The 23980-nt window shown below is 43.8% G+C and overlaps 1 protein-coding gene across 9 annotated transcripts in view; it reads left to right on the top strand.

Moving 5' to 3' along the window:
* hspg2 (heparan sulfate proteoglycan 2) overlaps nt 1–23980 on the top strand; it is a 112748-nt gene that overhangs the window by 45072 nt on the left and 43696 nt on the right. For 7 of the 9 annotated variants that reach the window (XM_061842269.1, XM_061842314.1, XM_061842323.1 and 4 more), the window contains 31 exons: nt 384–493; nt 608–666; nt 1233–1405; nt 1532–1570; nt 2896–3021; nt 3141–3332; nt 3405–3524; nt 3979–4110; nt 4452–4596; nt 6085–6242; nt 6334–6474; nt 6584–6747; nt 8570–8749; nt 8872–9068; nt 10611–10758; nt 10885–11012; nt 11163–11249; nt 11345–11403; nt 11557–11615; nt 11738–11878; nt 12034–12207; nt 13222–13401; nt 13482–13600; nt 13691–13802; nt 13978–14091; nt 14275–14402; nt 14631–14714; nt 21009–21079; nt 21178–21242; nt 21367–21507; nt 22004–22195. In XM_061842269.1, coding sequence (XP_061698253.1) covers nt 384–493; nt 608–666; nt 1233–1405; nt 1532–1570; nt 2896–3021; nt 3141–3332; nt 3405–3524; nt 3979–4110; nt 4452–4596; nt 6085–6242; nt 6334–6474; nt 6584–6747; nt 8570–8749; nt 8872–9068; nt 10611–10758; nt 10885–11012; nt 11163–11249; nt 11345–11403; nt 11557–11615; nt 11738–11878; nt 12034–12207; nt 13222–13401; nt 13482–13600; nt 13691–13802; nt 13978–14091; nt 14275–14402; nt 14631–14714; nt 21009–21079; nt 21178–21242; nt 21367–21507; nt 22004–22195 — 3938 coding nt within the window. The remainder of the gene's footprint in view (nt 1–383; nt 494–607; nt 667–1232; nt 1406–1531; nt 1571–2895; nt 3022–3140; nt 3333–3404; nt 3525–3978; nt 4111–4451; nt 4597–6084; nt 6243–6333; nt 6475–6583; nt 6748–8569; nt 8750–8871; nt 9069–10610; nt 10759–10884; nt 11013–11162; nt 11250–11344; nt 11404–11556; nt 11616–11737; nt 11879–12033; nt 12208–13221; nt 13402–13481; nt 13601–13690; nt 13803–13977; nt 14092–14274; nt 14403–14630; nt 14715–21008; nt 21080–21177; nt 21243–21366; nt 21508–22003; nt 22196–23980) is intronic. The other 2 variants (XM_061842331.1, XM_061842284.1) reach the window with 1 other exon arrangement.

Here is a 23980-nt window from a genome sequence, read left to right as displayed (position 1 = left end):
ATGTTGTAATTTGACAGTTATATTTGAGACTCATGGGTTAAGCGCATGCCTGTCGAAGCATGCGCCCGTGTGTAGTTACACAGCAGCTCGCGGTTTAAGCTGAAAACCCAAACACAATTGAGTTGAAAATAGATACCATAATTGGAACGTGGTTCTTGTTTAAGCCCCAGCCAGACCCGTCCCTGCCTTTTAGCCGCACGTTTTCTGAGGAAGGACATTTAGTGTCATTATTTTAGTGGACTTTAAGCACTTATAGTTGGTTGGGATGATTGTAAAAATATTCAAATATTGCTGTAGGAGTCAACTTCCTCTTCAACAGCAATTGTTGGCTAGCTTTGAAGTGGTGTAGCTGACAGATTCTTATTCACGCTGTCTGAATCTAGTTTATTACAGAGCTCTTGTCAACTTCACTGACTCCATCATCTACAGCGCAGAACTGGAGGACATCTTCTCACCGGCCTTTAATGAGATCTCAGAAGCTGTGGTGGACACGGTACGTCTTCGTTATTTCTGAACTGCGGTCAAACGCTGCACAGCTACCTTGTAAGGCAACGTGCCGTGTGTATTTAAGACAATGCTGATTATGTTTGTGTTTTTCCCTCCACAGTTGGAGTCAGAGTACAACAGGATTCCAGGTGTCCAGACAGTCAGCGTGGTTCTCATTAAGTATGCATTCAAATGCTGAAGTGTGGCACCTTAAGTAGGGTCCTTGCAGCTGTGTGCGCGAGGCGTGCGATTTCTTTAATTTTTCCACACCACACAAGGTGGTGCAGGCCTACCATTCCTAAATCCTCAAAAGTGTCAACAGTAATCGTGTAGGGCAATCATCGACAGCAGTGGTGTCAAACTCATTTTTGTCGCGGGCCACATTTTACCAACGGTTTCTCTCAGAGGACCGTTATGACTGAGGAACCATAAAAATCCTTGACCGCCTCATCATATTTGGGTTTTTTCAACTATTGTTGTTTTGTACCACAAAAAAAAACGCTTGTAACATCTCAATGTTATCATTTATGACGTGACGATTTGAAATTTTAATAGATGTTTTAACTTAAATCACGGAAGTTGATACAGATGATTTGCCTCCTTGGGCCACATAAAACCATGCGGCTGGCCGGATCTGGGCACCGGGCCTTGAGTTTGACACCAGTGATCTAGAGCACTTTTCTATGTCAGCTTTCGTAGCGCACCGCCGAGCTTGCCGTCTCACCAGGGCTTTCTTGCTCTTTCAGGAAGATAGTCAGAGAGGACGGCGTTGACGTCTTTGTAGAACTGGACGTAGGCTCGGATTACAACGGCAACAGTGAACAGATCCGAAGCGTGTTGTACAGCGTGGTTCAGAATGGAGCGATTGCTTCCTATGTCACATCAGTGCAAGGCTTCCAGTTCAGGGAGCTCGGTGAAGGTAAGGAGGACATGCTGGAGCTACTGCAGACCATTATTTGAAACAAGGGGTAGCAGTCTATTGTGTCAAAATAGGGTGCACCACAGGGTTAAGGCAGGGCCGCTAATGTTTCCATCTGGTTTCTAGTTCGACCTCTGCCCTCACTGGACCCGATAGCAGTGCCAGGTTTGTACTGTGCCACGTAGCGTTGCATGGCGAATGAGCAGACAATGTGTTGTAGAAGCAGGAAGATGGCTGTGTGTTAGCCACTATCGTAAGAAGCTGCGATTGGCACGTGCAAGTGCAATCGATCGTGTGGTCCCAAGAATGTTTTTGCATGGAGCAGCAATGCCAAATGAAAATGCACAGTAAAAAAAAAAAAACAAACAAATGCCCCCCACCCAAAAAAAAAACTCCAACAAAAACCCGCATGGCATGAATTTGATTCAGAATGTCTATCTATCTATCTATCTATCTATCTATCTATCTATCTATCTATCATCTATCTATCTATCTATCTATCTATCTATCTATCTCTATCTATCTATCTATCTATCTATCCATCTATCCATCTATCCATCTATCCATCTATCCATCTATCTATCTATCTATCTATCTATCTATCTATCTATCTATCTATCTATCTATCTATCTGTCTATCTATCTATCTATCTATCGATTCAGCTTTGGGGTGAAATTTCAGGATCAGTCTAACCTTTCCAGGTGGACTTAATTTGACCTTCTTTCCACTTTCGAATGCAAATTTCCAACCATTGTAGCGAACTGAACGGTAAACTTTACAGCAGGTGTTTGAGCCATGAATGTTGTAGATCGCATTCCTGCTTCATTTAGAATTGTTAGGGTAAAAGGTTTCTTCATCACACTCACTCATGAGACCAAGACCAATTGATCAACAGCACCTTGCCACTGAGGGGTTTCAAACAGGGAAGTTGCCGTTTACCTTAGCGTGTCATCAGGAGTTTGCGACCGAGATGGTTGGGACTGCAAGAGTCACAGAAGTGGACATCTTTGGAAATGGATTGTTTGGTTCATGGATCAAACACCTCTTGTGAATTTCGCTGTTTATCCTGCTCACCCAAACATCACGCGCAGAGCAAACTTCATCTCCAGGGTATATGATATTTTATATTTTATACATGTGGGCCTTGCACCCACGAAACACCTGACCCTAATCGGTGTTCGCTATAGATATACTATACATAGGTTTTATGTGGACATGCACCTATGATGAAAATTTCAGACCCCTCCATGATTAAGTGGGAGAACTTGCAATAAAGCAGGGTGTTCAAATACTCATTTTCTTCACTCTATTTCTAAAATAAAAAAATATATATATATGTTTCCATGAACCTATGGCTGATAGCTGCTGCATTTGTATTGTGTTGTGTTGTAGTGAATTTGTTGTCCTGACTTGCATGTTGATCCTTCGATACGTCCATCATCATCATCATCACCCTCCTCCCTCCTCTTTACATCTTCACCTTCCTTAGTAATACCTGGCATCAGGGCGTGCATGCCAGATGAGCACAGGTGTGGTGACGGAACATGTATCCTGTTGGAATACCTGTGTGACAATCGACCAGATTGCCGCGATATGAGTGATGAGAACAGTTGTGGTGAGTGGCACCGGCTCGACCTGCCGGCAGGCTGTAAAGTGGTCGGCCACAGCACGTACGGATGATATGCACTGCGAAAACCTCGGCGGTTGCTAAGTTTAACCTGAGATCTGTTGCAGATGAACGAAAGCCCATTGCAACCACACCGCCTCCCATCACCACCACCGCCATAATTAAACCTCCACAGCCCGTCATTCCAGGAGTCTGTAGAGCAGATCAAGCAAAATGCCAGAGCGGAGAGTGTATCCCTCGAGACTACATCTGTGACGGGGAGAGAGACTGCTTGGACGGAAGTGACGAATTCCTATGCGGTCAGTCGTGCAAAGTCGTGTATACAAGCACACCTACGGGCAGCATTGGCACGTATCCACTTGTCTTTACAGGAACTCCGTCGCCATGCGAACCCAATGAGTTTAAATGTAAAAACGGTCGTTGTGCCCTCAAGCTGTGGCGTTGCGATGGAGACAATGACTGCGAGGATAACTCTGATGAGCTAGACTGCCGTGAGTTCCTTGACGACTCTGTTCAGACTTGCATCTTGGGTGATCCGGTCATGAGTGGAAACCCGATTGATACACATTTTGAAAGGCAACTCATTTCCAAATGTCACACTAAATCAGTGTTTGAAGTAGGAAAGGGTGTGAAATCGTTCATTCTGGTTCCTTTTGTGTGGAGACTTGTCCCGTCATCTTTTACATTTTATTCCTCAACCAAGTCTTAGGTTGGTGTGCCATCAATTTAGATCCATCTATCGTTGAGGTTTGACACCTCCAAACTTAAAAAAGAAGTTTGCAACACGGAGTCCTAACTGCTTTTTCTGAATCTCTGCAGTTCTTCTGATTTCAAACTGTCCACTTGTGATCTCTCACTCAGGACTTATGTGAACTGATGTATCTTACTATTACCGCTTCCTGTGAATAATAATGACAGTGTAATGTCCAACTTGATACCGCACAGCCACCAAGGGTCCAAACGACAGATGTGCCCCTGAGCAGTTTGAATGCCTAAGCGACCGCTCTTGCATCCCAGCTAGTTACCAATGTGACGAGGAGCCGGACTGCCCCGACCGCTCAGATGAATACGGCTGCAGTAAGATCCCACCGCACTCCACCCCACTTGTCTATTTCTCTGTAGTACTCTACATTTTGCACTCCTGCTTTGCTTTCTTTTTCCTCTTTAGTCAAGCTCTAAGCGCCTGTGTACACTATGACTAATTTTCTGTGAACCTCATGCTCTTCGCACATGGGTCAGCTCAGACACAGATCTTTTTGTGAAACATCCTCTGCACTGAACTAAAAGTGAATTATTTTGCATTTATGAGTCTGGCTGCGTCACTAAATTCCAAGCAGTCTTGGTAGGTAAATTAACTATTGGAGTTTAAGCAGTTCTTCTTTTTTTTTTTTTTCCCTTTTTCTTTTTACACTAAACAGGCCCTCCCTCTGTGACAAACCCACCAGAAGAATCCATTCAAGTTGCCCGGGGAGCTACAGTAACATTCACTTGTCAAGCTGTTGGAGTGCCAACACCTATCATAACCTGGAGGCTGAACTGGGGTCATATCCCTATCAGTGGCAGGTGGGTGGGTTTGTTCAAGACAATGAGTTACACTTATATTTTAGATTATTCAGGGTCATCCATTGTCCAACAATCTTATCACTCTGTTTTTTAATTAATAACACTCAAAGTGACCAAATTCATTTGGAAATGTCACTTTCTAGAACCCCGTTAGTAGCAATGTTCGACTGAAATTCACATTCTGGTTAAACCAGGGTTAGGGTTAATAAAAAACAAACATAATAACTTTTGTTAAATCTTTGGGATTGGCATTTCTCAAAGAAAGAACCTCATTTCTGTCTGAATGATGCCATCTCACCTTTCTACATTTTGTTGTCAATTTTCAGACATTATTGTTCTCTCAGAAGAAGAAACCGTTGATTTTATATGGTATCCAAAATTTATTTAAAGCTATAATCTGCAATTTTTCCTGCTAGAATTCAACTTTACAATAAAGTGTTTTCGTCGCATCTATATGACGTAGGCAGTGCCAAGTCCAATTGTCGCCGTCTCCTGCTCCCCCAATCCCTTGCGGGTAAATGTACGACAATGTAGAACAGGGGTGCTTAATGCATCAATCGCAACATACAGCTATTCAGTTTATGGCATTTTGCAATGTGATTCGATGAGTGAGGGATGACTGGTTGCTTCATCCAACGGCACAATTCACATACATACTGTAAAAAAAAAACAAAACAAGAAGCCACTGGTTTCTTTTAGGCAGCACACGAAACTTTCTCTAACAACGACCGCTCTTCCGCCAAACTCTCTTTTTCCTAGTTTACCTTACAGGCTTCCCGGGCTCTTAAAGACATACACTCATAATGACAAATCTTAGGACAAGCTGAAAGGAAAAGAAGAAGACATTTCTTCCCCAGCCCATCAATGCGTTTTATAATGACAGCGTGCAACACCGCTGCTTTAGTTAGCAACACAGTCAAAGGGCAAAGACGAGCAAGACATGCTGTTTATGTTTACTTTTGATATAAATGGACAAAAGTTAAAAAAGAAAGGCTGTTGTTTTAAGATGCAATGACTGTCAGAGTATGTGAATAATCAAAGAAAAAGTGATTAAACTGGACGAGATTTTCTCTTTTCCGAGTGGGAAAGGTCTGCCTGAAGCCAAAGTAGGAAGTGCACGATGAGATGGTGTGTAATTTTAAAATTCCACATTGGCTCAGCCTAAGGCTGGCTGCTTGAAAAGTAGATCTTGGGGTAAAAAAGTCTGGGCACCCCTGACGTAGAATATAATGTAACTGCGGAAAATGCAAGGTAAATAAAACATTCAACATTCAGCGTACAATTACATTTTCTAATCACTGTGAGGTTACAGTACACTAAAAGAAGCCAGAAGTCAAACATATTATTGTGTTTGAAAAAAAATATACTTTTCTGACTATTTCACAACTGCCTCTTAATCACGTCTATACTCATATCTGATGTTAAATGAGAATCCCGCACAAGAAACATATTATTCAGTAATATTGTGTCGTATTCATGTCATCGCAGAATCTCCATGACCAGTGAGAACGGGCGTGGCACTCTGACAATCCGTGACGTGAAGGAGGCTGATCAGGGGGCCTACACTTGCGAGGCCATCAACGCAAAAGGGCTGGTGTTTGGTATTCCCGATGGGGTTCTAACACTTTCCTCCAGTCCGAATCCAGGTACATTTAAATTAAAGCATGATGGTTTCCTTAGCAAACCATGGATGAAATTGAATCCAGTTAGGGAAATAAATTGTCCTGAACTTGCCAGACAACTGCCCAGATGGTCACTTCAGTGTCGAGGGCCGTTGTGTTTCCTGCTTCTGTGCTGGAATCACCAAGAATTGCAAAAGCACTGGACGCTACCGTAATCAGATCAGTCTCCGTTTCACAGAGGAGGAAGACTTTAAAGGTACTGAATAAAATCAAACTTATGACTGAAATACTGAAAATGTTGACCTGATCCTCACATACGTATCGACTTAAAAGCTGAGAATTTGTGTCGGTTTTCTGACACCCAGGTGTGAATGTCACCTACCCGTCCAGGCCAGGCACTCCGCCTCTTTCTTCCACTCAGATCCTCATCAACCCCGAGATGGAAGAATTCCAGCTTGTTGATTTGTCACGTCGCTTTCTCAACCTGGACTCTTTCTGGACCTTGCCCCGCCGGTTTCTTGGTAACAAGGTATGTATTTTTGCAAAGGCTTAATCTCTTTACATACACTACATAAACTCTCCTGAAAACATTTGTCTTCCAGTGAAGAAAATAAGTATTTGAACACCCTGCTATATGGGAAGTTCTCCCACTTAGAAGTCATGGAGGGGTTTCATCGCAGGTGCATGTCCACTGTTAGAAAGATCATCGAAAAAGAATAATCCAGAAATCACAATGTATGATTTTTGCAACGATTTATTTGTGTGATATAGCTTCAAATAAGTACTTCAACAGCTGTGACAACCAATATTAATATAGCCTTTGTTTGCAATTACAGAGGTCAAACGTTTCCTGTAGTTCTTCACCAGGTTTGCACACACTGCAGGAGGGATTTTGGCCCAATCCTTCACACAGATCTTCTCTATATCGGACAGGTTTCTGGGCTGTCACTGAGAAACACGGAATTTCAGCTCCCTCCAAAGATTTTCCATTGGGTTTAGGTCTGGAGACTGGCTAGGCGACGCCAGAACCTTGATACGCCTCTTACGGAGCCAGTCCTTGGTTTTCCTGGCTGTGTGCTTCGGGTCATTGTCATGTTGAAAGACCGAGCCACGACCCATCTTCAATGTACTGACTGAGGGAAAGAGTTTGTTCCCCAAAATCGCACAATACAAAGCCAAGGGTCATCCTCTTCTTAATACAGTGCAGTCGTTCTGTCCCATGTGGAGAAAAACATCCCCAAAACATGATGCTACCACCCCCATGCTTCACAGTAGGGATGGTAATCTTTGGATGCAACTCATCATTCGTCTTCCTCCAAACACGGTGGGTGGAATTATCACCAAAAAGTTCCATTTTAGTCTCATCTGACCACAAAACATTCTCCCATGACTCCTCTGTATCATCCAAATGGTCATTGGAAAACTAAAGACGGGCCTTGACATGTGCTGGTTTAAGCAGGGGAACCTTCCGTGCCATGCAGTGCGGTGGGATCTTACTGCAGCCGTATTCATCTGAGCGGTCGGGGCAGTCCGGCTCCTCGTCACATTGGTAACTAGCTGGGATGCAAGAGCGGTCGCTTAGGCATTCAAACTGCTCAGGGGCACATCTGTCGTTTGGACCCTTAGTGGCTGTGCGGTATCAAGTTGGACATTCCACTGTCATTATTATTCACAGGAAGCGGTAATAGTAAAACCATGACGTCTTAGTGTATTACCCACAGTCACCTTGGAAACGGTGGTCCCAGCTCTTTTCAGGTCATTGACCAAGCCCTGTCGCGCAGTCCTGGGCTGATACCTCACCTTCCTAAGGATCATTGAGACCCGACAAGGTGATATCTTGCATGGGGCTCCACTCCGATTGAGATTGACCGTCATGTTTAGCTTCTTCCATTTTCTAATGATTGCTCCAACAGTGGACCTTTTTTCACCAAGTTGCTTGGCAATTTCTCCGTAGCCCTTTCCAGCTGTGTGGACTTGTACAATTTTGTCTCTGGTGTCTTTGGAGAGCTCTTTGGTCTTGGCCATGTCACAAGTTTGAGTCTTACTGATTGTATGGGGTGGACAGGTCAAATCACACAAATAAATCGTTTAAAAAAATCATAGATTGTGATTCCTGGATTTGTCTTTTTAGATTGTCTCTCTCACAGTGGACATGCACCTACGATGAAATTTTTGGACCCCTCCATGATTTCTAAGTGGGAGAGCTTGCAATATAGCAGGGTGTTCAAAATACTTGTGTTTTTCACTGTATATTCATCTTTGAATGTCGAGCCCAAATGTGTTTATTGTATTGCAGGAATAAAGGAAGTGGTCGGACTGTATATTGTTAAATTCACATCCATATGTTTTAGATTGATTCCTACGGAGGATCACTGAAGTACAAAGTGCGCTTCACATTGGCCCGCGGTCTTTCTGAGCCGGTGGAGAAGCCCGATGTGATACTGGTCGGAAATGGGCGTCGGCTTATATACCGCAGAGGGAGCGCCGCCCCTGCTGGTGTGGTCAACCAGCGAGAAATCAAATTCACTGAGGTACGGACTTAGGAATGCTGTCCAAATGTGTGTATTGTACAAAATTGACTGTACTTGTGTAAATATAAGATAGCACGTGCATGATACAGTTTAATGAATCAACAAATCTTGTGCTTGGAAAGGAAAACTGGCAACACTCGAGCGGACGGCAAGTCAGCCGGGAGGAGCTAATGATGACACTGGCGAATTTGGACAGCATCAGCCTCCGCACCATCTATGACAACCACATGGTCAGCGTGGCCCTCAGTGATATCGTCATGGATACCACCACCGTGGAGTTCAGTACTCGGGGTCACGCGAAGGATGTCGAGGAGTGCAGGTAAGGGAAACAAATTGGCATGTCAGCAAGGCAGCTGTTTAGTTTATTTTCGTCTTTCTTGGGAAAGTCATCTCATAGGTGAATGACTACCAATATCAACTTTTGCAGCAGATAAAAAGATGTCTGGTATGGTCATTCAGTCCACCTCCCTTAAACATCTTACACTGTGCAGTATATGGAGTACTAATAAAGAACATGGGCCTTGCAATGGGATGTTTTACATTGCCTACATTGGTGGATAATATTCAAAATGAAAAACAAACGCAATAGATTTCTCAGATAAAGGCAAATATAATCCAATTGCTAGAAGATATCCAAAAGTGAAGACCCACTGCGTGGTCATCATGATGCTGATCATAGTAATGGAATGGACCTTTCCGATGGCGATCTTAAGCTACGGCCCCTTAGCCATGTCCCACAAGCTTTCAAAATGGCGATTGAACAGAACATGTTTGAAGTCTATTCTCTATCACGTATTCCAGATAATATTGGGGTGTGTTTTTTGGCAAATGCGTCAGACTTCTCCAAGAGAGTTCTACAGAAAGGTCTCAACTATTTCACGCACGGATATGTACACGGAATTAAAATTTAGGATGGAGCAGGACGTAATGTCAGAGTTACAGCAAAACATTGGCAATCGACGCAAAAAAGTTTGACGCCTCACAAACTTCATATTGAAATCCAACAGGATAAAATAGTGGAATCGTACTGCGCATGGAACGCAGGGTGAGTACTTTTTACTTGGTAAGATCACGAGTAATGTTATTGTAGTCTTTATAATAAGTGAGTGGGTGTATTCATTTGACTTGGCTCGTAATGGAACCCAGTGCTGTGTCTTAAAAGTCTGATGTGATACGCATAGGCAAATGGACATTTCTCTTGCATGACATTGCGCATTTTTACGTATCACTAACCCGACTCTTCGGCATAAAACATTACACACTTCGTTCAGCAGGTCAGTGATACGTGAACAAAGTGAAAGTTGTTCTCCTGCAATGTATAAAGCACTGATAATAATTCACTCAAACTCAGAGAAGATACTTCTCCCTCACTTACCTTCAAACATACAGCCTTGTTTTTGTTGAAACTATTCACATTTAGTTGTACGTGCGCTCTTCCACAAGCCTTAATCCATCTTAGACACTTCGTCAACTGTGTTTTAGGCGTTGGAAAATGAATCCATGATATCTTTCATCAGAATTGAACCTTCCCCGAGCGCATCTGAGGACCATTTTCTTCGTAAAATTTACTTAAATTGTCTGATTGGCTATTGTTGTACGAGTGATTGACAGGTCGGAAAGGTCCATTACATGTCTAGTACAGTTAAGAAATCAGTAGTGAAATGTACCGAAAGAGTGAGCAATCCCGCTGCCCCATCCAAGCAAAACATTCGAGTCGACATTTTTTTTTACCTTTTCTTGTTTTTTTTCAGCTATTCTATTCATAATGTGAAAATATTGTATGTGGCGTTCGTCGACGTATCACAGTTTGTTGAAAAAGCCGGTGTGAAGCCTTTATTATGATCCCGTTTGTGGTTCCCAGATGTCCTCCTGGATACACCGGCCTGTCCTGCGAAATGTGCTCCTCTGGATTTGAGCGTGTCGCCGGTGGCGCCTATCTGGGCACCTGTGCTGGTTGTAACTGTCATGGACATGCCAGCGCCTGTGATCCAATCAGTGGACACTGTCTGGTAAATGCCAGTCATCTCCTGAAAATCATTTGTAACATTATTTAAAGGGATAAACTAAGCAATTTTTTTCCCCTTGTTTCTTGCTGTTGCATTGTAAGTTATCTTTTGTTTAATTTAATACTGCAGAGCTGCCAGCATAACACAGAAGGCCCTCAGTGTGACAAGTGTCGACTCGGTTACTTTGGCGACCCGAGACAAGGCCGAGCCGATGACTGCAAGCCTTGCCCTTGTCCGTACTATGAAACCTCTCGCCGGTAAAGTTTTCTGAATGTTTTTTTTTTTTTTTTTTTTTTTTAACAAATAGGCCAATTCTGATATTTGAACAAAGGTTCATGCATTCCACATGCTACTTATTAACCCACCACTGTAAATGTTCACCTGTGGCTCTTTGTTTGCGACTGCAGGTTCTCTGACACCTGCTTCCTTGACTCTGACCAACAGCCAACATGTGATGCCTGCAAGCCCGGCTACACAGGAAGACGCTGTGAAAAGTGAAAGAATTCACATTTTTTTGGTGAATGAATATACAAAGAGTGGTAGCAACACTAATATTTACCTCCATTTTGGATTTTTTTTTTTTTTTCAGATGTGCTCCTGGTTTCCAGGGCAATCCTCTTCTGCCAAATGGAAAATGCGTTCATCACCGTGAGTGCTTTTGTTTGTTTGGGGGGTTTGCACCTTGTAGTATAGCTGGCTGTAGAATGTACTCACGGCACAGGTATGCAGTACTTTTGGAACATTGCCCGGTGAACTTTCCACTCCATATGTCTTCATCTTTCCACTCCCCCCCCCCTGCAGAAACAAAGTGTGATAACAGAGGAAGCATCAGCTTGAGCGGCATGCCATGCAGCTGCAAGGTACACGTTCTATGATTTGTTAGGTGCGGCGTGAAACACTGCAGATAAGTCACTCTTTTTACAGTTTCTGAACAGCATTTTCACCATTAGTTCCACTTTTGTTGTAATTATTTTGATTGCAGAACTACGTGGCAGGCGCTCAATGTGATGAGTGCAAGTCTGGCTTCTTCCACCTGTCTGAGAACAACCCTGAGGGTTGTCTGCGTTGTTTCTGCATGGGTGTCACCAAACAGTGTGCCAGCTCTACTTGGAGTCGAGATCAGGTATCGTAGATATGACTAGTGGAGGGCAGGGTGCACTTTTCTTTTACATAGATATGTGCTGTCTGTGCAAATCTTGCAGGTGTGAAGTAATACATGGTATTTGTGGTGACTTGTGAGCATTCCTAGGTAGTATCTCAGGTAATTTGTGCTCCTAGGTACGAGGAGGAGTGAACGGGCAGCTTTTTACACTCACCAACAGCGGCAACACAAGAACTATCAACGAGGGTATCTCTCAGAGGGGGCCTTCAGAAGTTGTCTATCGCTCCTTTTCCAGCATCCCCAACGATATCTACTACTGGGTCGTGCCCGAGAGTTTCAAAGGAGATAAGGTGAGATAAACCAACACAGTACAGTCGAAAGCATGCTGGGGGGCGGGGTATCAGTCAAGTGTTTCATTCAGCTCTCTGGCTTCTGTCACACTCAGTCACGTCTCAACATGTTAAGTGAAAATGACTTGGCCTGCCCACACAGCAAAGATCCTTTGAACCTTAAATTCACAGCGAAGCCCAACACAAATGTTTTACGACTACCCTTTTGAGCCTTCACCCTTGAAAATTAGGATTTGACGAGTCTGACTGAAATTAGAAAGATGGAGGCACGCACTGGAAAGGAGAGGAATGAAGATTAGCCGAAGTAAAACAGAATATATGTGCAGGAATGAGAGGGGCGGTGGGGGAGAAGAGATAGCGAGGGTGGATGACTTCAAATACTTGTGGTCAACAATACAGAGAGTGTAGTAAGGAAGTGAAGAAACTGGTCCAAGCGGGTTGGAACCGTTGGCGGAAAGTGTCTGGTGTTCTATGTGACAGAAGAGTCTCCGCCAGGATGAAGGGCAAAGTTTATAAAACAGTGGTGAGGTTGGACATGATGTACGGATGAGAGACGGTGGCACTGAAGAGACAACAGGAAGCAGAACTGGGGGTCGCAGAAACGAAGATGCTGAGGTTCTGGCTTGGAGTGAGCGGGTCGGATAGGATTAGAAATGAGCTCATTAGAGGGACAGCCAAAGTTGGATGTTTTGGAGACAAATTTAGAGAGAGCAGACTTTGATGGTTTGGAGATGTCCAGAGGCGAGAGAGTGAGTATATTGGTAGAAGGGTGCTGAGGATGGAGCTAGAGGGAGACCAAAGAAACGTTTTCCAGCTATTGTGAGGGAGGACATGAAGACAGTGGGTGTTAGAGAGGAAGATGCAGGAGATAGGCTTTGATGGAAAAAGATGACACGCTGTGGCGACCCCTAATCGGGACAAGCCGAAAGGAAAAGAAGAAGATTAGTCTGACTGATGTGTCAGCGAATATTCCACTCACTACATGAGCCTTTCTTTTCACTGTGTTGCAATCAGGTGACAGCCTATGGTGGAGAGCTCCGCTACACAGTACATTATGAGCCATTTCAGCGTTCCCTGGTGATTGATGGTCAGCCAGATGTGGTTCTCCAGGGCAATGGCATTTCTCTACAACACTACTCCCAGACCAAGCCCCTGCCACGGGTGTCACAAACAGTCACTGTGACATTCAGAGAGGTCTGCAACATGGAGGTTTGGCGCTAAGTCTGCACCCACGAATCCAAAATAGGCTAACTTTTCCGTTTCCATCCTGACAGTCTGCGTGGCGCCGTGCAGACGGGCAGCCATGCACAAGGGAACATCTCCTCATGGCCCTGGCCGATGTTAGCGCCCTGCTCATTCGGGCCACCTATGCGGACAACATGGCAGAGAGCAGGTACATTGTGAAAGACATTTCTACTTGCGCAAATTCATGCACAATAAATGCAAAGATGGTCGCAGCTAAAGGCAAATCGCCATTTTTCAGGATATCAGATATTAAAATGGATATTGCCGTTCCGCACTCAACTGGAAATGAGCGTGCCCTTGAGGTAGAAGAATGTGCATGCCCTCAGGGGTACAGAGGACCGTCTTGCCAGGTACCCAAGGTTCATTTCAACCAGCTCTGTCGGTTTGCCGAATTTGTGACTTCCTTTTTCCGATTACAGTTCTTGAAAGTCTTGCAAATGAGTCTTCTTACAAAGCAAAGATTCCCCTTTCTTGTGATTTTTTTTTTTTCTTTTTTACATGGGATGTTCTTTCTTGTTGTTGCAGGAGTGTGAAGAAGGTTACACTCGGACCAGCTCTGGTCTTTACCTAGGCACTTGTGAGAGGTGTGATTGCAACGGCTATGCCAGCAGATGTGACCCGGAGACCGGCAAGTGTCTTGTAGGTTTTGTCTTCTTTTTCCCCTTGTAATTATTTTTCACTGTTGACTTTGCTTTCATCTTTGCGCTGGAATGCAATAATTGTTCCTTGGCAGATCCCAGCACCTGAGAGCAAGTCAAGTGCACATTTTGTAAACATTTTAGTGAATCTCGGCCCTTTTTTTGTGTGCATCTGCCTTGACAGCAATGTCTACACAACACTGATGGACAAAGGTGTGAACGGTGTCAGCCTGGTTACTATGGAAACCCAGCCGCAGGAGCTGCCCAGGCATGCCAGCGTTGCCCATGTCCTGGAACAGCGCCAAACAACCAGTGAGTTAATGTCTAAAATCAATTTTGCCACTGGGCCAATTTAGGTTAGTACTGTAGAAAAAAAAGAATAACACACTTTCCACTACATTCTTGTTGGAGGGTCAATTCAGACTTCTTATTAGCACTCTGTTTATGCACCTTCCCTTTTAAACTTCAGTAGAGTCAAAGTAAGAAGCCTTTAAATTTTGAAGTGGAACAGAATGCTTACTTCAAAAACTGTTTGAACAGATTCTCCTCAACCTGCTATTTGGACCCTGATGGTCAGCCAACATGTGGTTGTCCCCCTGGATACACCGGCCGACGCTGTGAGAGGTACATCCCGCCCTGTCTCAATCTCCTTTACTTTCTCCCTATATCTTCTTCTAAGGGTCATTTGGACACTGCTCTGGGTTTAGGGTTACTGGGTGGGCCGGCAGCAAAAGTTAACCAGGGCTGGCACTAGCATTCATTGGCTCTAGTTGTAGGAAACAGATGTATGCATGTTGGTGGTTTATTTCATGTCATGTATTTTTCTTTCTTTTTTTTTTTTTTTTTACACAAGTCTTTGAGAATTTGCAGTTTAGTGATCATTTATCATTGAAAGTATATTCTTTGTCCCGGTGTTTCCCAACTAGGATCAAGTGGCACACTAGTTTGCCATGAGAGATCTTCAGGGTGCCTCAAGGAATGATCCAATTCCACCAAATTTGTCAGAAAATTATTTACTAATTACAATACATTGATCTCGGCCATTGACTCAAAGGGAATGGCAAAACTATTCAACGGCTTTCCATTTGATGCCACAAGCTAAAATTAACCTGTATATTCACCAGTTGAAATTCCCACAGAAGAAAATGTCTCAGCTTCATGTCTAATTAAATCAAGCCCAGATCTCACAGAATATTTTTAAGTTAATTGAGGAGAGATCATCGTTCATATTCAGAGACAATCCTCATGTTAAATGGGAGGCCCAGCCTAATAAAGGTTGGGAAACACTGTTCGATTCTGGGTTGCTGGATATCTAGAATTTAAGGAAAATGCAGTTTTAACTCTGGGTTAGATTTTTTTTTTTATACTATACATCTTTGGTGCTGATAAGGAGTTCATGTGGTTAAAAAAAAACAAGTGCAAACCATTGTTTTGAATTTCTTCAGGAAACCTTTGGTTTGTGGACTTTTGACTTTCTCTGCTTCAGCTTTTGTGCTTAGGCTGTTACGTCGCTCTGAAGGTTGTGTTGACGCTTATGATTTCCCTGCACAAACCATTTGCATTTTCTGGGTCTCTAGCATGAATCTAGATGAGGCATTGATGAGGGCTGGAAAAAAAAAATCTTTGCTGCTCTGATAGCAAAGATGACCAGGAGACTTGGGTGGTTAATGAAAAGCATTGCATATGTGAACTTCTGTACGAGCACCAATCCTTATTGTGCTCTTTTGATATTAAGAGAAGAGATGCCATCTGCAGACAGTTGTGGAGACCCTTTCCAAGAGAAGCTGCTAGACGGCTACCTTCCTTTGGGTTGTGGTGCTGAAGCAGTATTAAATTTCAGCGTGGATAAAGTGATAACACCTTTTGGGAGCGGAGATAGTGAAGACATTGACTATCAGTGGCCTGATACAACGGCACAAACAACTGTCCTCACCACCAGAAGAATACTTTCCACTCCTTCTCACCGCCGTACCACTCTTTCTGCTTCAAAAATTGGGCCGGACATTGTTTCAGTGGCTCCCAACAGGTCCTCAACAAGACTCCCACCACGCTTCACGCCTGATCCTGCCAGTAGACACTCCAGTTTTCAGCACTTGCTCAGGATTCATCTGAACACCTTTAATCAGCGTCTCAGCATGCTCGAGAGCAACACCCTTGATATGAGGGAAAGCATCCACAGAATGGAGGCTCAACAGAGTAATCTCAGCTCCCAGCTGAAAGAGCTTATTGCTGTTGAGTCAGCTGCGGAAAAGAACAAGAGGGTCAATGAGCTCGAGAAGAGCTACAATGACATGGAAGCCCGTTTGAGCAGACTCGAGGGAAGGCTGGAGATCCTGATTGATGGCTTCACAGCCCTGGCTCAGGAGATGAACAAGATGAAACGTGCAAGACACACTTCCCGTTCGCTACAGGAAAGGATGCCCCTGCCTTCGCTTAGCACAGTACTTGTGCCGCCAATGTACTCAACACCGCAGCCTACAAGCAAAAGCATACCAACAAAGAGACCACTTAACCAAGGAGCTACAGTACTCAAAAGCATACCTACTCCAAGTCTCCTCGACAGTAAACTCACCACTGCATCTCTGAGAGAGAAAAAAAACAAATTCACAACCGCTGCAGAATCACTTCAAAACACCACAAAGCTTGTCACTCTGCAGTCCAAACATAGAGCATTGAATTCTAAACCAAAGGTAAAGGTCAAAAGTACTTCTCAACCTCAATCTAAAACTAAACCCATAGCTACAGCGAAGCCTCAGGCGAAGAGACCAGTGAGCAAGATACCTAATAAGACACCTAAACATGTTTCACAATCAAACCAAACAAAGCTAAAGCAAGTTAGAGATGAGGAAGAGGAGGTAGCTGTCACTAAATTCCAACTGGAACCACCATCTCACAGAGAAACCCCTGCAAGAACCCCAAATAACAGTGGACACGATAAATTACTTAGAGCTGATGAACCACTTGACAACAATGTCCAAAGGGGAAGAAAGAACACAGCTAAAACCGCAAATTCTGGCAAGGTTGTGACAGCAAACATCAGGCTTAACACAACAAAAACAACATTGCCCTCTCTTCTCGCTAAAGAAAATGATAAGAAACTGAGTATACCAACAAAAGCAACAGTGACTCCTGGTAGATCCACGGAAACTAACGCAAAGACTTTAAACGCATCAAAAAAGGGAACTCTAGCCCCCCGTAGGGCAAAGGCAAGAACCTCAAAGAAGTCAAACACAACAACCAAATCTGCATTCAATCATGCACAGACAAAAGCAACAACGGTTATAAAGTCAGCCAAAAAGCCATCATCGAAACCAAAAACCAGGGCTAAGGTCGTGAAGAAAAAACAACAAAAAGACAAGACAAGTAGTGGATCGGGAATTTTGGACCTGTTGAGGCTATTGAAAGGCGGGTATAAAAAACATCAAGATGGCACGCTTCATGTAGTTCTGGGACGGCTGGCCATCCCTATACGGATTATCCCTGATGAGTAGGCTGGATTCACCCATGACTGTTTTTTTTTCTCAACTTATTTTTATTTATATTTAATATAACATGTATATAACCTGATGAAGGGCTTAATTATACAACACTGTTTGCTTATGGTTTTTTTTCACAAGTTCTGAAAATATCGCAATATGATCCTGGCTATGTCTTTTAAGGAAGTTATCTACTACGAAGAGATACAGTTGCTTAGCTTTAATATTTTTTTATACCGTATTTTTTCAGTTTTTGACAAGTAACTACCTCAAACGTTGCAACTGTCGCCCAATTCATTCTTGTATTTTTTTTTTATTCCACATCTATCAAGTGTGGTCCCTCTCGTTATCTTTGTTGTTAATCATGGCCACATTGATCAATTTTAAAGTTCATTCTGGAAGTAGGCTATGAATATTGAGGCTAAGTGTTAACTCTTAAAATAATGGTACAAAATGGAGAGATTAATGTTTCTTTGCCATGGTAAATCAAGAAAAGTGTTATTTGAAGAGGCAAAAAAAAAAACATGATTGTAAATTCAATACATTTCTTCCCCAGATACTGGAATATGTTTAGATTATTTTAAACGGAGCACATTTCTTTCTTTCTTAACATCTTATCAGAGTACTGTAATTTGTTTTTTTATTTTTAGCTTGGGTCTTCCACAAGTACAGCAGGTGTGTAGACTATTTTTTCAATTTTTAAAATCTAAATTAAAGATCTGGATCCCTTTTATGCCAGAAGAGTTTTGCGGTATCATAGGGTAGTTTTCAAGATGCCGCTGAGGTTTAGGGTTAGTCGTCTTAGATGATCTTGATGGAGAATCAAGTCAATCAGTCGAACAGAACCAAGTTTCTCGAGGAGAGCGAGAAAAGAAGACAAAAGACGAAGCACTAATTGTAAACAAGATGAGAAAAGTTAATCATTATCTATCTTGAACCATGAAACAGCAGATATGAGTGTTGTACGGGGCAGAATTGCTTTGCCCTGTGAGGGAAGCACAGGACAAGATCAGGAGAAGAAACAATGAAGGACAAGGGTCGTGAACCCTGCTGTACTACTGAACTGATGGGAGTGACTATGTAAATTCTAAAAGTCTTTTGGATGAGAGTGTGAGTGAGGAGTTACCCAAGCAATTCACATATCCATGAGTTATTTGTCACAATAAGTAAATGGACCACACCCAGTGGAAAAAAATCCCAGGGTTGGGTGCCTGTGGACACAGACAGGTGAATTGACACCGTTTTCGCTTGCACAATTATTGTCCTGGAATTGCTATGCCTTTACCTCGGTACCCGAGTACCCCACCCAATAAATTGAGAGGGTCGGACAGTGGAGTCCACTAGAGAGCAGCCCAGCACGCGACACACGTCCCACACCGAGAGTCTTAGGGTGGTCTGCCGGCCCCACCAAGCCGCCACAACAGCCCGCCACCAGGAGGAGGCAACAGGGACCCAGTGGAACCCCCCACCAACCTATGCACCCCCCCAAACACCCCCCATCCCAGAAGAATAAGTCGTGCCCCCAATAAGCAGGGCCCATGGTGCACCCAGTCCCCACCCAGACTGAGACTGTTATGGTGTTCCTTGTTTGTTGGAAAGGAGGGTGGATAGGTGTGCTCGACCATGGAACGATAAGGGACAGAACCAAAGGAGCATGAGAAGGGAGCCCCAACCCAAAGCCTTAATTCAGCCCAGGGGGCCTCAGGAGCACAGCCATGAAGCAAGTGAGAACCCACCTCCCCCCGACTGTTACTATGACTGCAAAGTCCCTGACTGCCAAGCACTCTGACAGCAAGATCCCTACCAAGCCCTACCTTCTCAAACAGATGAGTGTACGTGGTGCATTAAAAAACCCGTGTGGATGAATGTGCGTGTGATGCATTAATGATGCATGCAGTGGGCCAGGCAGGGCGGAGTGGGAGGGGGCCAGGACCGAGGAAAAGCACTGACGTGCTGAAACCTGGTCCGACACCTGCACTCTCCCAATCCTCTACCAACCCCCCCAGGAATCCCCAGATATGTACATTTGCCCAGATGTGATGAGTGAGAAAAATTATATCCACTGAGTGGTGTGGGTGAGCAGTTTGGTGGTGCATCTGTCGGGCGTTGGCCTCACAGTTCTGAGGTCCAGTGTTCAATCCCGGTCCCGCCTGTGTGAAGTTTGCATGTTCTCCCCGTGCCTCCTCGGTTTTTTCCGGGCACTCTGGTTTATTCCCACATCCCAAAAACATGCCTTAATTGGAGACCCTAAATTTCCCCTAGGTGTGATTGTGAGTGTGACTGTTGTCTGTGTCCATGTGCCATGCGATTGGCTAGCAACCAGTTCAGGGTGTACCCCGCCTCCTGCCTGATGACAGCTGGGATTGGCTCCAGTACTCCCGTGACCCTCGTGAGGCTAACCGGCTCAGACAAAGGATGGATGGATGGTGTGAGTGTGTGCTTTGTGAGTGATTAAGAGGCATGGTTCCTGCAGGTCGGGCACATCAGGCAGGACAACCGCAAACAAAACAAAGAGGGCTCCCCCACTCAGCCCCGCAGCACTGACCCAGGACAAGCCCCCCCCCACCCCACACACACACAGACAGACATATCACCACCACATTCCAGCTCCCACCCACTACTCACCCCCAAACCTGAATTTTTTTCTGTTGGACTGTTGGGTTCATTATAAAGAGACAGTAGTTTCAATTCACTGAAAATTACAAGATATGAGAAGACTCGACGAGATTTTTATTATGTCAATAACCCGACAGTTGAGATGCACAAAAGTGTACGCACCAAATAACTGGCCAATATTTAGATCTGCCGATGGTGAACATTGAGAATCTGCAGCGTGTTTCAGAAGTTAGACTAGTTTGCCAGCACGGAAGCAGGTTGTTGACTGTTGACCTTCGAAGCTGCCATAGGACAGGTCAGGTAAGACTGATTAACCTCAAGGCAAAACCTGCACGGTCTTTGACTTAATTCTGCCTATCCTCTGGTGGAAGCGCTTTGTAACTAGCTGGAGTCAGTGGGACATCGTTTTCCCGACTGTCACACTTTTAGCAGCAAGTCTCTTCTTAGCATCTTTTTCTGTCCAGTGTTCCATTTCTCTTCCTCTGTGTGTCAAGTCCATGTTATACTGTATATCGTAAAATTACCTCCAGGGATATGGTGAATAGAAATTGTGTCTTGGGCTATGCTTTATACATTTCTGAGGCAGACGATCAAAAAAGCTTTTTTTGGTAAAGCTTTTTTGTGCCAAATAGAATTGGTTAGTTTTGTTTTGTAAACAGGAGCCTGCAATACAGTTAATCTTATTGAATGATCTATTATCAACGTTTTTTCATCATATGGTGATTTTTACCGTTATAAAAAATATGAATTGGATGTCCCAGCTTGCCCAGTCTTCTTTTGATTCACTGACCTTTTTTTTTTTTTTTTTTTTTTAAATCCATATCAGATGTGCACAAGGATACGCAGGCAACCCATTGTTTGGACAGAGGTGTATTTCTGGCAACAATGAAGTTAATGGTGTGTGCAGCGCTTTTGATACAGAATATTATCTCACCCAAATATGGTCTGAATAAATGACTCGCCCTTCAACGATCTCCTCTGATGTGCGCTTACAGGTAACTGCTACAACTGCGATCCAAGAGGAAGTGAAGGCTGCAATGGCGGATCTTGTCGTTGCAAAGTAATCACAATTATTTGATTTTGTCTCTTTATGAACCTCCTTTGTTTTTTTTTTTTTATGTCGCATGGACTGGCCTGAACTGGTCCTCTGCATCACAATGCATTGTAATCTCATTATTTTATAGATGAACGTTGACGGTCCATCCTGTTCCACATGCAAGCCTGGCACTTTCCATCTTAGCCAGCAAAACAAAGATGGCTGCCTCTCCTGTTTCTGTATGGGTGTCACCCAGCTGTGCTCCAGCTCTAACTACTACAGAGACCTGGTATGCAATGGCGCCTCGAAAAGGGCTCGACGTGTGACAAAGTGGTTACAGAAGAGCAAAGCTTGAATGTCAATCAAGTCAAATTTTCTTCCAAGAAAAATGATGCACAGGTTAGCCTGATTGTGTAATGGCGGGATCAAGCCACCACGCCAGAACCAAAATAGACTGGAAAGCATTTCTCACAGAAGCATGCGGGGCAAAAAGTTTGTGTATGGAAAGTGCAAGTTGCCTCATGGGAGAGGCCTTCCGAGGCAATAAACCCTGTGGTTTTGTTGGTTTCCACCTTCGCAACAGACATTCGTCTCTAGTTTTGACCATGCAGCAGCAATTTTCTCAATGTTTGTGTAAGACAGTTTGGTTTTACATGAAGAAATCAATTCACATACTAAAAGCCAAGCGCCACTTGACATTTGCTCGCTGTATCCAATTATTTTTCCCATTTCCAAGATTTATGTTCCTCACAGGCCCCATTATGTTTTTGAACATATTCCTGCAGGTGTCATCAACATTTTCTCCAGGGAACTTCCAGGGATTCGCGCTGGTGAACCGTCAACGGACAAACCGGATTACCACTGGTTTCACAGTGGAGGTTTCCACGGAGGGAACTCAACTATCTTACAGCAACTTTGACTACCTTGGGCAGGAGCCCCACTACTGGCAGCTTCCTGGAATCTTCCAGGGAGACAAGGTCAGGACCGAGAGAGATTGTGGGGGAGTGAACCTTGTAGTTGTGCACCCAAGAATCTGGAGCCCTCTTTCACTTGCTTGGTCTCTCCAATATCAAATCTCAACCTGTCTCTTTTATCTATCTCTCTGACATACAACACTTATTAAATCACTTGAATTGATGACTTTTGTATAGATGAAATTCTCTCTTTACCATGTGCCACGTTTAGAAAGATTCGTCTTTTCCTCGAATGAAACGAGCAGAACAGGTACGGAAGTGTTTGCCAGTGGCTTTGGCGTGGCCTTTGGTTGCAGGTGTTTTTGGAAAAATAACAGTATGGCATGTATCAAACTACCATTTACTCATCTGTATTTTAATCAGCTATACTTTTAGAAATCATATCGTGCTTTGTATGACTATAGTCTTGTCTTGATGCCATATGAACGTATCTGGCACTGCATGATAGGATGACCTCTCCTTTTAAAGCATAGGAAATGAAAGCCAGGTAAATTAATCCAGCTTCTTAAGACTTTTAACTTTGCTCGAATGACACTGGCAAAGCAATCCCCAGCACTATCATTCAGTGATAAGGAAAGTGATCAAAGCCTACGCTTTATCTACATCAATAGAATGACTCAGAATTGCCAGAGCGGCAGGTTAGAAAGGGGTCTCCATTTAGAACTGATTGTCTTCCGAGGATAAAGACACCCACAAAGCCAAAAAAAAACCTACTGAGGTATTTGATACAATCTGTAGTAAAAACTGTTATGCAAAGAATGCGTAAAACATGATCTGCCTCTCATCTGTGTCAATTCCGCGCACAACAGTGATACGTTAATCGGCAAAAAGATGAGAAAAATGCTTGACGTGTGCTAGACTAGAACTAGAACGTATTAGGAATGAGGAAAGGTTCTTGAAAGTTTCTTGGTGGCTAACCCTAACCACTGACAGAGGAAAATGTACAAATACGACATGTCTTCTCAGACGTTCGCAGTAGCTAAGGTTCTTTTCTTAATAAGTGCTGCCACCATAGCCTGAAAGGTTTCATATGGTTCAAAAATTGACGAGTACAATATCGAAGACTGTTGTCTTTTTTGAGTTCTCTGGTTTTAATGTGAATTAAAAAAAAAACACCTTGACACTTGCTTCATAGGGACAGGACAACAGTTACAAACTATTGCACATGAATGCTCAAGACTTTGCAAAATGTGGCAGGTTCATATTTACCAGGGAATAGTGTTGGATTGAGATCACTGGAGTCTGACTTTTGTTGGAGTGTGTACTAGTATTAGCATAAATTGTCCAAAAAGCATGATTCAGCATGACATTTGTAGTCATATTCCATCCGTGGTCAGATAACTTGACACTTGGTTGCGTATCCTTTGGATATCCCCACTTTATGCCTTCTCAGGGTGATGTCAGACAACTGGATGATGAGGTCTGGGCACTCTTCTCAAACTTTTCCCTCCAACGCTCTCCACACTCCTCTTTGACCTCTTCTCGTATTCCAAAATCCTCCTCTTCGTCATCCTCTTCCCCTTCATCTCGATGGCCTTTGCGTAACCTGAGCCCCACTCCTCGTCTGTCTGGCATCTCCTCATCAGTTAGACCCAGCAGATCCCAACCGTACTCTCCAGGCCATGCGTCGCGTATGCAGGTACCCTCTGTCAGTGATTATGAAAGTGATAATATTAGTTCCTTAGTTTCCCGGTCACATTCCTCCTTTTCTCTTGGGTTGTGGTTTTGCTGTGGATCACCAGACTGAGAACACAGTGAGGAAGACAGCTGCTCGCGCTTCTGGAACCG

Source organism: Syngnathoides biaculeatus, chromosome 2 (genome assembly GCF_019802595.1).
Source record: "Syngnathoides biaculeatus isolate LvHL_M chromosome 2, ASM1980259v1, whole genome shotgun sequence".
Taxonomy (NCBI): domain Eukaryota; kingdom Metazoa; phylum Chordata; class Actinopteri; order Syngnathiformes; family Syngnathidae; genus Syngnathoides; species Syngnathoides biaculeatus.
Note: the sequence above shows the minus strand (reverse complement) of the source record. Positions and strands in the feature narration are given on the sequence as shown.